Below are 14,706 nucleotides of genomic sequence, written 5' to 3' on the forward strand. Positions count from 1 at the left end.
TTTTTCAAGACAGATTAGGTAACACTGTTCCATTATCATTTTTAGCAGCAGTCAGTCCAGACCAAAACAGATTTGGGTAGGGAGACTGACCTCTTTCCCTACTAAGGAGAATGATCTTTAATCCCTCTGTCCTCCAGGAGCTTGATAAAATAACCTGGAAGACATGGTCTGAGTAGTCCTGAACTGTGGCATCCTGCACGAAAGCTGCTGTTCTGGTCGTGTGCAGCATCCATTGGAGCAGTGTCCCTGCTGCTGGCAGCTGAGCAGCTCCTTGCTGGATGGCAGCTCCTCAGTCCCTCCTGCACCCACTGCAAGCACACAGGTGCTCTGAAGCACTGACAATGAGCAGGCCAGCATGAAGGTGCTCATGACTCATAATTTAGTAAATATGTACATTATGGTACTGTCTGTGTTTGGGTGGTTGCAGGTGATCCATCCAGAGAGGCTCTCTGATGCCCTGAGTCATGTGTTGATGAGGGTCAGTGCATCTGCATGCAGTTATGCATGAGTGCTGCCATGTCAGTGTCTGTGCTGTTACTAAGGTAATCCTACATTCCTCCTACTGTTTGCTCTTGGAAAGGGACTTTATAAGGAAGGTGCTAGTAAAAAGGTATTTATTTGCATGCTGAACACAATTTCTGCATTTTTTTGGGGGAAATCTTTGAAATATGTATTTTTGGCAAACTTGTTAATTCTATGGGTTTCAGACAGTTGGGTTTCAGGTCTTGAATTCTGTTGCACAGGGGGCTGCTGTGGCATTCCTACCAAGTGCACTTCATCTTTTCCAGCCCAGCTGCACTGAGCAGCCTCCTCTGAAGCTGTTTCAAGTGTCTGGTTGCTGCAGCCCCACTGTCTGGCTTGCAGCTGCATCTGACCCTCCTGCTATGGTCCCTTAGCTTCTCCTTGCAGCTTATCTTGTAACTTCTCTACTTTGCTTGTCTTGATGACCCCATTTTTAAGTACTGCTGTTTTCATTGCTTAGTATTATCTCAACCTGTTATTTTCTCATTTCTGAACTGAAAAAAAGTTTACATTATTTGGTTTAATACTTTCCTCCACTATCTTAGCAATAGTGTGTAGACCCCCTGACACCACAGCATGAATTTATGAACTAATGAATGAGGCTCTCCACATGCTTATACAAAAGCAAAAAGAGGTGGTGTTTATACTCATTTTCACAGAGGCTAGTCTAAAGCAAGAAGAATGACATGTCCCTCCTGCAGAGAGCATAAATATATGTTGATAACATGCTGTAAATTAAATATTTTATTTCTTCCAAAAACTGAGAGGACTCCAGTTTGGACACTTGGAGCAAAATGAGCCCAGACATTTGTTCTTTTTTCTGCCCAGTGTGTACTTGAGCTGGGGCACATGTGGAATCCTGCTAAAATGAGATTATAAATTAATGGCCCTTCACACTTCATTGCTTGAATGAGCCAGAAGTTATTTTCTTCTGTTTTTGAGTGCCAGGTGCAGCACTTTCTGACTAACAAATATGATTCTCTAAAAGGGAAGAAAGACCAATGATTTGAAACTACAACAGCCTCTTCTCTGTGGTCTGAGTACAGACATGTAATAGAGAAAAGGAAAGCACATCAACTGACAGGGTGGAGGAAAGGGATCCTGTCCAGAAATATGATGTTGGTGAAGAAGTGGTTTGTGATTTGGGCAACAGCTTCCATTTCTGGTCTTTGCTTCTGCCTTTGTGTGGAAGCCTAAGCAGGTCATTTGCATACATGCCCCAAACAGATGACCCATTTATTTGAATTTTGGTACCCAAATTGAGTTGCTGTGTGACTGATATTTCATTGCTGTTTAGGGTATTAAAAAAGGGAAAGATATCTACTTTCACAAAAACTTAGTGAGATGAAGCTGGATGTTACAGTCCCTCTGCCTGGACCAGCACAGTCTTTGTTCTCAGAGGCTGATCCACTCTAGCCCTTCAAAGAGGGCTGAGAGATCTCTAGTCCCTCACTGTTATTGAAGTGTACCTCTGATCTATCTTGCTGAAGGTCCCTAAAAATGAGCATAGTTTCAATATTAAAGAAACACTTAAACATTTTACCCTCATCCCCTCTAATGACATTCCATAGATGGCTGAGCATGGTAGGGTAGCATGAAAAGTGGTTGGGCAAGGTTCACTAACTCTATAATTTTCTAATTTATAAATTGTCTTGAACATTAATTTTAATGTGTAATGGTATTTGAAGGATATATTAGAATAAGAAAACATTATGATTATCCCAAGGATAGGGGAAAATCTTTCCTGCTTACTAAGTATTAGAATAGAAGTCATCTACTTCCTTTGTTTTTCAGTTGAAAGCTTTCTATGGATTGGGGAAAGTCCAAATGCAGATTGTCTGAACAAGACAAGATGTCTGTACTGCTGGATCTTAAAGAAACAGCAAAAGCTCTTTATTATTTTTTTAAGGAAACACCCTAGTTGTCGTAGAAATCTCATTAGTTTTTCATATTTTTGTTAGGAATTGTCTTTGGTTAAGTGTATGTAAGTGTTGATGTCTGTGTCAGTGCTGAAAAGTTAATTTTCCACATTAAGTTGTTTACCTTCATAATAAAGAAATAAAAAATGTGAGTCGAGAGGGGAGAACAGAAAAAGATGTTAATGTGTAACATTTCTAGTTCTTGTAGTTTGAACTATGCAAGTTCAGACATCTCAAGTGGAACACCTCAGCATTACTAGAAAGGTCCTGGTATGTAACAGCTCTTACAATTGAGAATTTATTCATATGATTCAGGAAAAGACATTGCCTGTTCTTGGAAGGCAAGGATGGAAAATTTCTGTTTGGAGTTCTTAAAAATTATGATCAAATAAAAAAGATGTTAGAAACTCATCTAGAAATCAATTATAGAATACTTACATGATTTAAAACCAGCTATTTTTTCTGCATATGCTATAAATTCCTGGTGGAATGAAGTATTAACATTTTTCACAGAAGTGAAAATTGATAGATGTTTCTTTCAAGCAAAGAAGATCAAATGCTGCCCACACCATAATTACACAGAACTTGTAATTATGTGTTCTGCAACTCAGCTCACTTATTACCCAGGATCTTCCATAACTGCATGTTGCTATATACAAATGGTAAACTCAAGACTTGACACCTCAGACCTGATTTGCAGGTGAGGATTTCTCATTTACCTGGCAATCTGTCACAGCCAGAACTGGCTTCTGAATTAGCATGTGATAGAAAGTACTGATTTTGTGATGAAAGATTTCAATCCTGATTTTGTAAAGTAGCCCCCAGAGCTCCCAAGCTGAGAGCAAAATTTATGCTGAGTTTGATCTGGGATGAATTTCTAATCACATTAGCTATAAAGGCAGCCTTTTAATTTCATGGTCCTTGGGAAAATGAAACTTGGGTAGACTGAAAACATTATGAGAAAACTTCTGCATTAACATCTGATACTGTAAGTCTTGGAATATCTACACTGAGGTGATGAAGCTGTAATTACATTTCTTTCTGAGATATGCTTCCAAATTTTGGATGTTTGTAATTGAGTTTTAGCCTATATGCTGGGTTTTGCTGGATACAGTTATATGTACCAATCTTATTTGCACAGCAAGACAGTGTGTTTGGAAGGGCCTTAAGTTCCAGGATTCTTGTGTATCTGTGGTATTAGGTTGATTATGATACCTGCACTCTCTTAAAAAGTGCTCCTGAATGTAGCATGATGTTTTTCTATAGAGTGTTCTCCCTGGCATAAATGTTAGCGCTGACTGAAGGAGCCCAGGACTGGAGTCAGTGGGATGTTTGAAACTGCTCTCAGGGGAAGTATCTGGAAAGTGCAGTTGTACTGGCATTCTTGAGAGTGAGCTGGTTCAGTGTTTTGGGTAATCTCAGGCTTTCAGGGTGAGAGTTTATCAACTGAGTCTGCAGTGTGGAGTGAAAAGTACAATGGTGCTTGTGCAGGAGGAAAGGCTTTAAGCAAAGCTTGAGATTTCAACATACTGTTGGGATTGCTGCAAACATGTAAACCTGTGAGAGCAGTTTGTTGCACAATCCTGGCAGCTCCAGAGAGGGTTTGGACTAGTGACTCAGTGCTCTGCTGTCCTGTGCTTTAAAGCAGCACCTCTCTTCTGATACTGTTTAGCAAGTGGGGAGGAAAATATTTCATTATTGAATTTCAGAGGTAGGGCAAGACACTAGTAGAGACTGCACCTTGGTAATTTCACCTTAACATCCAATAGTTGCTCAGAAACAATCTAGGTAGACCTGTGGCTTTAAGTGTAGGTGGGAACTAGTTTATATGGGGCTGTTATTAGGCTGTCAAAGCCAATATTGACACAGTAAACTCAAAAGAATATGGGACTTCATGAGAAGTGTAGAGCAAAAAATGTTTACTTAAGGGTATCAAAACAGAATTACTATGATAAACTCTTTCCAGATAAACCATTTTGTCTTTTTTGCCTAGACAATTTTTTTCCCCTTAGAGAACAAGCATGGTACTGGCTGGAGGGAAATGAGCCTTGCATTAAGTTGTTGGAGGTGTTTGGTGCAGAGGGGAGGGAAGCACACCCAAGCATGGCTGCAGATTGCTCCTGGTACCTCTGTCATGAGATGTCCCAGCAGAATGGGGAATAACTCTGTGTTTTAGCTCAAACAGCACTCACAGCCTTGTGGACTCAAAATCTTGTGGAAAACAAGAATATCAAGTGTTGATCTGGAATAGGAAAGGCAAAGGGCTTTTGCTGGTGGTCAGAGAGCTTAACTCCTGCCTGATGAAGCCCCGTGAAGAAACTTTCATCAAGGCAGAGACCTGAAGCTCTGGCCACTGCCAGGAGAAACACAGGATCTCAGTCTCACCGTGTCTGGCAATCATTAATTTTCTGTTTATCTGTCCTCAGTGTCTTGGTCCATTGGGAATTACCTGCTGTGTGAACATGCTGGAACAGGCCAGCTGATCTGTCTTAGGTGGATCAATGTAGACTCAATGTCTCCAGTTAAACTGGGAGTGCTGGAAACTCAGGCAGTTTTTGCAATAGCAAGTAGTACGATGTAAGAGTAACACATTTTAGATTGGGAGTTGGTACTGAGGATATGACATTCACACTGTGCATTTAAGGAATTTTAATGCTTTGGACAATGGAATTCAAATGGCAAAATACTTTTATTATTCCAATATACAATTTGAGGATTCAAAGCTTGAATGCTCACATCAGTAGAAGTGCAACTCTTGGCCTAAGTTCAACGTTGTTTGCCCCAATATTTTAGCAGATCAGATTCATCTATGTCAGAAACAGAAAATGTATCCTTGGTTGACTTTCTCTCTACATCTTCTCTCAAAACGATGTCCCATTAGACTAAAGTGCTTTGCAAGAAAGTCCATTCATTTTTTTGCTTACCTGGTAAATTATTAAATTAAACCCAGAAGAATATTTACCTATGCTCTCAATTAATTCCTATCAATAGGAATAGGAATTTATTGGTAAAAATGCCTTCAAGCTTATCCAGTTTCTTACCAATAGAGTGGAATTCAGAAAACAATTTGCAAATTGATCAATGTTTTCCCAGCTAGTGATGGAGGGGAAAACTACATGGAATAGTAACAACCATTAGGTGAAGAACAGCAACACATTATATTAAACTGATGTCTTCTTCGTTTCACTGGCTCATAGAGAAAATTCCCTAATATTATTTCTGTGTAGTACTACAAGAGAAATAATATGTTTGAACATGAAGGATATCCTTTGAAATGGACTTGATTTGTCACAAGTTATATGAAGGCATTTCTCATCTGTTATATCTATATTTGCTTATTCAGTACTATGTTTAAATTCTACTTAAATTACTTTCAACATAGCACTTTGTTGAAAAGATCACTTAAATTAATACCTAAGTAGCAGATGAACCAATTCTGAAAATTTGACCTGAAATACAATACAAGCAAAGAGCCTTTATGTTCTGGAATAAGTTGAACTTGTACTTTTAGTAGTATCATGTTTGTCTCTTTCTGCTCTGAGAAAGAATAACATCCAGCATCTGCAGAGAGGTGCAGAAGAGACTTTCTCATCAGCTGATCTGAACCACAGCTCTTGTAAATATTCCAGGATCCTAGTCCTGAGGAAGTCCCACCCCGTGAATTAATGTTAAAGTTCACGTGATCAGGAGGTTTCAATTCTCATTTTTCCTGATTTATTAACAGAGCAACTGTCAGAGTAGAAGTGTATTAGTCATTCAATAGGGAAGTGGAAAATAATGAGAAACTTACGGCTGGTGCATTGTTTTGAATCTGCTCAGCTCATATTCTGATGCATTCTGAAAAGAGAGAAAACAGGTTTTTTAAATTAAATGGAGATCATTTTAATCAAGAGCTATTCAAGAAGTGAAATACATGATATTTTAAAAAATGAACAGAGGAAAGACCTGAAAAAACAGTTTTTAGTTCAGTAGCTACATGCTTGTCCCATCTTGGTTAATGCTTAACTTTTTGTTATTAGCCTGTTGTAACATTTCTAGAAAGCTGGTAGTACAGACTACATTGCTAAACTGGAATTTTACCAGGCATGTGGCAGATTAAATTAGGCGGGTTAATGAATCATTCAAGAAGTGATAAGCATGCCATTTAATATGGTCACTTCATCACAGAATTTCTTTGTATTTTTTTTCACTCAAATCAGCAGATTAGTTTAACAATGGCTGAGTGGAAGATACTTTAACAATTGCTGGGATATTATTAACCTCATGTTTGCTCTCTTCTTGTTGTAAAGTTCTGCATGACTTCTCAACCCATGAAGAGCTGGTGATGTAAAAGAAATAGAATTTGTAGAGTACTACCTTGGCACATAAAGTGCCCATTCTAATGCTGAACTAGCTAATGTAGGTACTGGAAAGAGTTTCCCCAAATTATTTCAATAGTTTGTGTAGCTCTGTATACCTCTCACCTCAATGGTGAAACAAGGAGTTCATGCAGTACTTTTGATGTTCAAGCTAGTGCACAACTTGCAGGCAAACTTCTCAAGTCAGAGTTTTAAGTCAGTCTAAATAAAACCTTTTTATATCTATGGGTTTTTCTTTAGTGCAAAATTTCCAGTGCAGTCTCTGGATTGTACTAAGACCAGGCTTGGGATTGCACACTTTCAGTCCAGAAACCTAATGCTAAAATGCCCCCTTTTCCAGCATAGATTTCAGCAGAGGATAGGTCAGGCTGAAAACGTGTCCATTTAATAGATGCAACTCTAACCCTCCATCTATTTTTGTCTTGGGAAAATCTTAATGTGTGTATTTCCTGACACTTTCTAGGTGTACCTATAGTGGATGTGAAATCTCTGAAATAGATACTTTCCAGTGAACTCAGTGATAGTGAGTTCACTGTGGTATGACTGGTGTTTGCCCAGATCTGTTTTTTCTGAATAATGTCCCAGCGATCAGTCCCAAACCAAGTTATTTTGCCTTTTCTCTCACCATCCCATCAGCATGATAGAGGGGTTTGTATCAGACATACAAGTGGAGACACTAATAAGTGAATGAGAGAAGATCAAGTGGAGGACATGCACATTCTCAGAGAAAACATATTTCCTCAGTCTATGTTTCAATCCCAGTGAATCTCTGCATTTCTTTGACATATTTGTTGGGAAAATATGCCATTTCAGACAGTAGAGAAGCCCCTACATTTAATACTTAGCCTGTAATTATACTGTAACAAAAAGCAGCTGCATATCTACATGTAGTGGGTATGGTAATTAGCAGATGATCCAGCAGATCTAGAAATCACCAAATTCCTGAGGAAATTTAAAGCTGCATTGAACTGTGTGATTGCCATTCAGGCCCATCTGGGCTCCTTGGGCTTCATCAGCTGTAGCGGTGACTCACCCAATTGCCTCTGCATATCAAGGACCAGCACGAGCAGGGCCGTTTCCTCACCTCTTGCACTTTGTAAGTAAGAAGAGGAGGCAGCTATGTTTTTTGTTGCAAAGGTTTGATTCTTGTTCACTCCCTTTTCTTTGCAAAATAGGGTATTTAAACCTTTACTTGTTCGTATAAAGATTGCTGGGGTATAAGGGCTTGATGATTTCAGAGAAATATCTTGTGTAACTTTCAGTCCTTCCAAGATGCTGTTTTTTGGAATGTGCTGCCTAAGCACAGCTGCCTTTCCACACAGGCAAGTGCTGTGTGTATGGTTAGATCAGGCACTTTAAAAGCTTGCAGTGGAGCTTGGTAGAGAAGGAAGCTATGGATCTAAGCCGTTCCCTTATTGAGGAATGTTTTATTGAGAGAGTTTTAACCTATTTCTCCTCCCCAGGACAATCTTCAATGAAGGGATCAAGCAATGTGTCTCACTGCGGTTTGAGATGATTGATATCTATGAGTCCAGCTGAAAGCTTTTTCTTTTTTCCTTCTTCAGTAAAATGCATGATTGATTGAAAGTAAGAGCTGCTGCTGCTCTTTAGCAGCAGAATTCTGGTCCTAGGAAAGAGTACAAAAATATCTTGCAAACCTCAACACTTTTGAAATTACATGGTAACTTCTGTAGGAAGATGACTAATGCTTCCAGGTTTTAATTAACCATTGCTTCTGTTGTTGCTCATGATATATGTTGTTAGTGATTCATATTGACATGAATGGAATAAGTTGCAAATGAGTATGTGTGATAAAGAAGTAGTTAAAGTCGTTTTTTTCCTGGAGGGATTTGTGTTGTCAAATATACAATGAGGAAATAAAGGGACAGATTGTTCTTAAGGGTTTTTTTTGTTTGTTTTCTTTTTTTTTTTTTTTTGGTTTGGTTGGTTTTTTGTGTGTTTGGTTTGGGTTTTTTTTGGGTTTTTATGTTTACAATTTTATATTAAAGCATAATTATAATTTAGAAAACATATAAATATATATAGTATTAATATATAATATTTAAAATATATCATATTAGAAATATATAATATTAAAATATATACTATATAATTTATAATTTAGTATATAAAAAAGAGCCCATCCTGCTGTAGCTGCCTGCCACCATGGGTGCTGACAGAGGAGCTGCCTTGCATCAAAAGCAGAGAGCAGGTATGATCTGTACAGTCTGGAGCTGTGGGTGCACAGGGGGCTTTGTGGATTTTCACCTGCAGAGCTTTGGGCTGGCTCATCATGCCCATGGACTGTGCAGTGCATGCAGAGCAGTTTGGCATGTCTGAGGTGCTCTGCTTTCTGTGGAGGGAGCAGTGTGGGTGCAGGTGGCTCACGTGCTGTGGCTGGGTGGGGTTTAGGGCATTTTGCAGTTCTGGGGATGCCTGGTAGGTGGATAAGGGATGGTGAGTGTGGTAGGAAGGCAAAGGGAATGGGGCAGAACGTTGCCACACAAAATGTAGCATGTATGACACCCTCATCTGCCCCAGCCATGGCACTTCTCTAAGGAAGTCATGAACATTTCTGTCAGCAGCCATGGGACTGGATGTGTTTTGAGTTCCTTCTTTGCCTTGGAGGTTTTCTGCCATGCTTTTACATTGCTGAGACTGTGCATGGAGATGGTTTCAATGGAGTTGCTGTCTAAAAAAGTTTTTGGATGTCTTTGGAGAAGATTGTTGATAGAGTTGATTGCATGATCCAGTGTTTTCTACTCTTTTTTGAAGTTCATTGAGGTACATCTTTCCCCTTCCTTGCTTTCCATCCCTTGCTGGTAGGCAAGCACTTGTATGAGATGGTTATGGCCAGTACAGCCTCATGAAAGGTGACAGTCTTGTCATTACTTTGTAAAAATTCAGAGCTACATTCTGTAACTTAGCTCTCCAAAGCTCAGAACTGGCATTGTTGCTTTTTGTGGAGTATACATATATTTGACTGTAATAATGTATAATGAATTTGACTTCATCCCAATTTTCTTCAATGATTTTTTTTTTTTTGCACAGGGAAGTAAACACAGATCTACTTGACAAAAAGCAATTCCATTTTGTGATAAAGTAAATGCATAATATGGAAGTTCTGTATTCAGTATGACCAAGTTTATTTTAAGGCTAGCTAATGAAAACTCTTCTTAAGAAAAACACTTGCAAAGAGCCCTTGTAGGAGATAAGAGGAATGTACAGCTATATTTTTGACTCTTGAGAGACAGAGATTTGAAGTATAAATAAAATCTATCTGCATTTAGGCAGTCAATATAACTAAAAATCTGAAAAATCATAAAATTGTAATAAGCCATATCAATGATATTGCTTATTATCTGGCATGGCAGCCTATCTGTAATTACTTTGGCATTTCTTAGTAAAAAAATGTAATGGCATTTCTTAGTAGAAGTGTCCTCATGGAATATAAAAATATCTCTGGGGAATAAAAGTAAGATTTCAGTGCTGGCCTCTAGAGACACAATCTGAGATACAGACTTTTGTCAGTGACATCTGGCAAAAACTGCCAGTGTCTCAGACCGACCAAATCATGGAATAAATGCATAGTGGAGGTTTTTTTTCTTTAATAAGGGAGAGCTGTGCCCTGAGGGGCTGGGGAAGAAGTGGAGAGAAGGTAAATAAAATGTGAGACACTTCAAATTAAAGGTCAGTTCAGAAAGAATTGCATAATAGAGAGCTGTTTCTATTGTGAATGGAGAATTACTATTTTTAAGGGAATTGGCCATTTTTAAGTGTGTAAAACTGACATCTAGTGGTAGCAATAGCACTTTGTGCAAAGTGGCTTTACAGTGAGACCAGTCTGCAGAGCAGATTAACAGATTGTAACTGTATTACATACTAAAATTGCAGTTCTTTGTACTTTAACTGGGTTTTACAGAGCATTCAAACTAAATCTTGCTTCTTTTAGTAATATCTCACTTGCATAATGCCAGGTTGTGAGTCATCTTTGTGTATGCCTGGCTTCATGCTAGAGAACTGATGAACAGTTTCATTAGAGGACAAGAGGTTGAAAGGGGCATGAGGGTTAAAAAGAAGAAGGTGACAGTAAGGGTTACAGAACTTCAGGATCAATTGGGAAACTGTTTGGAGATACCATTCTTAGACCTCCAGTGAATGAACAGAAGTCTGGCCTCCGAGCTGTGATGCGCTTCTCAGGTGTGGCATTACTCATGAGTGTAAGCTCCTCTGGGAGAGGAAGCAGGAATTTATGGCCAAAACTGAGATCTCACCTGAATTCAGGCAAGGCATGTGGGCTCTGAATCAATAAAGCACATAGGCATGTGCCTAAGTAATTCACATCTTCATTTGCTAAATCATGGTTAATATATTAATTTCTAAATCACATTTTGGTTCAAAGGGCATTCAAAAATATTTTGCTTTTCTCTTTTGTCTAGTTTGTGTCTTTGAAGAAAAAAATCCCTTGCTAAAACTCTGCATGCCTGCCCCACTGAGACTTTAAATTATCTTTGCTTCCAGTGCCATTACATACATAATGAATAAATTACTAATAACAAGCAAAGATATGCAAAAATGAAATATCAATTATTTTAGGAATTATTTTTTAAAACATGGCTTAGGGGCACCATACCTACAGTCAAATGGTGCAATTTAAAATGAACATGGAAAATTAGAAAAGCTTAATTCAAAGATATCTCCCAGATTATAAAATGAAAGAGATCAGCATTAGATGTCTGGGTGAAGACAAAGACAAATCTGAAGGAAGAAGGAAAGGAAGTGTGCTTCAGTGAAAGTATGATTAGAAGTGGGAGGAAAAAATCATAGATTATTTTTTCTGGGTTAGCAGTTTGTGGCAAGAATTGTCAAACTATATTGATTTATTTCTGGTTGTGTTTATTTTACAGTTTTCTCATTTCATAATAATTGTTGCAAATATTTCAGAGATAAAAGATGTTGGTAGCATAATTCTAATTCAATGTGTGTTTGTGCAGTTGTGCAGTTTCAAGGCTGGAGTGAATCATATGCTGCCTCTACATTCCATTTCTGTTACTTTCAAAACATGGTGAATCATATTTGTTGAACACAAATGTTGACATTCTGCAGTGAGACTTGAGTCACAGTTACAGAAGTGGTATAAGAAACAGCAGCTGTCATTTCAGATAGGCGAGCCTGCTGCTTTAGTGGAAAGCAGAGCTGAGCCGCAATCCTGTTTGCTGCAGAGCTCCTCTCTAAGGATGAGATTGGTTGTTAACACTTGTGCCAGCCAGAGCTGGGAGATGCAATCTTGTCTGTCCTGAACCTGGTAATCCACTGCAGGTGCTTAAGAGCTCTAATAAGCTTCTGACCTTTTGGGTCTGAGTGGGAGCTGTTGCAATGACATGAGGCCAATTGCTGTGTGCGAAGTCACTCTGACTTTGTCTGCAATCCCTGGGGCTGCTTCTTACCTCTGGGACCTTTCCAGAGTTGTGGAAGCATGCTAGTGGCACCAGAATTGTTAATATACATGAGATCTCTAAGATGTCAGAGCAGGTGCCTCTGTGTTTGGATTATATAAAACCTTTCATAGTACAAATGTAGTTGTGTTGCTGGCAGTGGTGGTAGCAAGGGAATATATTTAGGATGTGCTTGTTGTAAATAGGACTGCTGAGGTTGGGTTTCTTGGGCTGCTGTGGATTTGTCATCCCTCATGGTGTGCTGCTGTTATTTTTTTCCTCAGGCATGCTTTTAGTTAAAAACCTGCCAATCTAATACTGTGTTACTAAGAGCTGTGTTCAACATGTAATGGGAATTTGACATCTGGATGTTTCCCTTACTGGAAGGAACAGTAGAGTACTCTACATCCTTTAGGACAGCTGGAATTTATTACATTGATGGAGACTCTCTATGGTATTGCTACTCTAACACTTCAAATTAAAACCAAGGGGGTTTTGGAATGATTTGGTGAAGTGTAATATGCATTGAGCTGTATGGCTCTGAGGGTTCTGTACTGCCTCACTTATCACATTTTTTAGCTGTTGAGATGGTAGAAACCTGTTTTTTGCTTGACTGAAAGATGTTTTCTTTCAACAGTAGCTCAGTGGACCCCTGTGGTTTGCATTGTTCTGATACTATTGTTCTGGTACTATTGCAGTAGTACCATCTCACGTTAAGAGCTCAGTGAAACCTTAAACTAGTTGACCCTTTATTCCTGTATGTGCCATGAGTGGGTTCACCTATGATTTATTTGTTTATGACCTAGTGTTTCTAACCTATTGTATACCCCAGGAGCTGTTTGCTCAGGCTTGACTGTCCAAGACTTTTTGAACCTATTTTACTCAATCTCATGTGTGGAATGAATGGTTCTTCTTCTTGACAGCTGGCTGCAGAAATAGCCTTGTTCTAAGACAGAGACAGTAAGGTTTGATTTGCACTATAAATCTATTTATATAGTGCATTCAATGGGAAAGGTCATGTTATCTTTCCTAGAACATGATGTCCCCATTAGTGTTAGGCTGACCTGATGGAGAGATGAGAGGTTTCCAAGGTTCTTTCAAAAATTATGCTATCTTCCTCACTGACAGTGTCATGTTCTGTGGGCTGAGCTCTGTCTGTATTTGCATGTCCTTATTGAAAGGACATTTACTGGAACACAGAAAATAAAACCACTTCCCAAATCTTTGCAGTACTGCACCCAATATATGCTTAAGCAAATTGAGTTTTAGTGTTTGAAAGAGGAAGGAAGTTACCACATATAGAAATAACTGTGTCCACCAGAAATTTAGCCTCAGCAAAAAAGCAGCAGAGCCTCTGCTGATGTAGGCTGCAAGATTAGGAAGTCTTGATTTCTTTTTATGAGAAAAAGAGAATTCTAAAGGGCCAGCTGAAATTCTTCTAGTAGAACAATTTATCTCTAAAAATGCTTCATCAATTAAAACAAGTTGTTTTTCAGAGTTTCTTTTACTTTATTGATCATTAAGACTATTAAAAAAATAGTGAAGTTGAATTAATTAATTTTCATGTTTTTTAAAAAAAGGTAAAAGACCCAAATGAGACATGTAAGCATTACTGCCTTAGTGGTTCCAAAGCACTTTATTTTTACTTTTATGGGAAGTTTGCAACTATTCCTTCTGAATCAGAGCAAAGGGAAATACTGAAGTGTCAAAAGCTCCATTTTTGTCCACATCTAAGAATTAAGGCCTGAAAAATATTTCTAGTCTGTAGTTAAAATGCCAGTCACCTGAGAACAGGACATGCTGCAGGAATGTCCTCAGTACAGGGAGTCCTGCTGGAAGCAGACCTGGTGCTTTAAGAACAGACTTTTCCTCAGGACTCAGCCCAAGGTGAGTGCAGTAAGCTGTTGACCCAGTTTAATGGTGACATACAGCAGAATTGACACTGTCAGCTTCTGTTAATAATCTTGCTTTTGTCAGGGCTGAAGCAGGTCTGAGGCCAGCTGCTGCTTCCAGCAGTTACCTGAGTGCTGTTCCAGTAACTGCATGCAGGTGGTTTCAGTCAAGTGGTGCCCTTCAGTGTCTGGCTTATGCTGTGCAAACAAAGACTGTCCCTTGGCTGGGTGATTATGCACAATTTCTTTCTAGTTCATATTTCCTATTAAATAATCTGGTTTTGGTATTTGTTATTTCCTTAAGTGAGCAGACATCTCTGCAGGTATGAAAAAGTCCCTTCAGTTCATCTAATTTGCTTACTGAGGGAATGGAAGGAGGCAAGAGCTGAAATGGCTGTGGTGATGATATTTTCAGTATTTGAGTATTGAGTTAGTAGGAAGAGTAATGTCAGTAAACAAAGGCTGAGGCTGAGTCGGTGCAAGATGCTCTGTGCATTGCACTGAAATACAAAACTCAGTTTTCTGGGTGCTGACTGTTTCACATCCTGCTCTCATGAGGGACACTGAAAATGACCAGGAA

At 38.9% G+C, this 14,706-nt stretch overlaps 2 protein-coding genes across 12 annotated transcripts in view; one reads left to right on the top strand and one right to left on the bottom strand.

Annotated features, from left to right (window-relative positions):
• Positions 1-14,706, bottom strand: part of BLNK (B cell linker) — a 90,620-nt gene that overhangs the window by 54,006 nt on the left and 21,908 nt on the right. For 8 of the 9 annotated variants that reach the window (XM_074545018.1, XM_074545017.1, XM_074545020.1 and 5 more), the window contains exon 3: positions 6,232-6,278. In XM_074545018.1, the coding sequence (XP_074401119.1) occupies positions 6,232-6,278 (47 nt within the window). Of the gene's footprint in view, positions 1-6,231; positions 6,279-6,386; positions 6,406-14,706 lie in introns of those variants that run through there. The other variant, XM_074545022.1, reaches the window with a different exon arrangement.
• Positions 1-14,706, top strand: part of DNTT (DNA nucleotidylexotransferase) — a 145,898-nt gene that overhangs the window by 10,285 nt on the left and 120,907 nt on the right. Inside the window, exon 1 of one of the 3 annotated variants that reach the window (XM_074545033.1) lies at positions 7,413-7,895. The exons of the other annotated variants lie outside the window; for them this stretch is intronic. The gene's annotated coding sequence lies outside the window, so the exon portion shown is untranslated. Of the gene's footprint in view, positions 1-7,412; positions 7,896-14,706 lie in introns of those variants that run through there. 3 annotated transcript variants of the gene reach the window in all.

The sequence above is a fragment of the Zonotrichia albicollis genome, chromosome 7 (assembly GCF_047830755.1).
Source record: "Zonotrichia albicollis isolate bZonAlb1 chromosome 7, bZonAlb1.hap1, whole genome shotgun sequence".
Classification (NCBI taxonomy): Eukaryota; Metazoa; Chordata; class Aves; order Passeriformes; family Passerellidae; genus Zonotrichia; species Zonotrichia albicollis.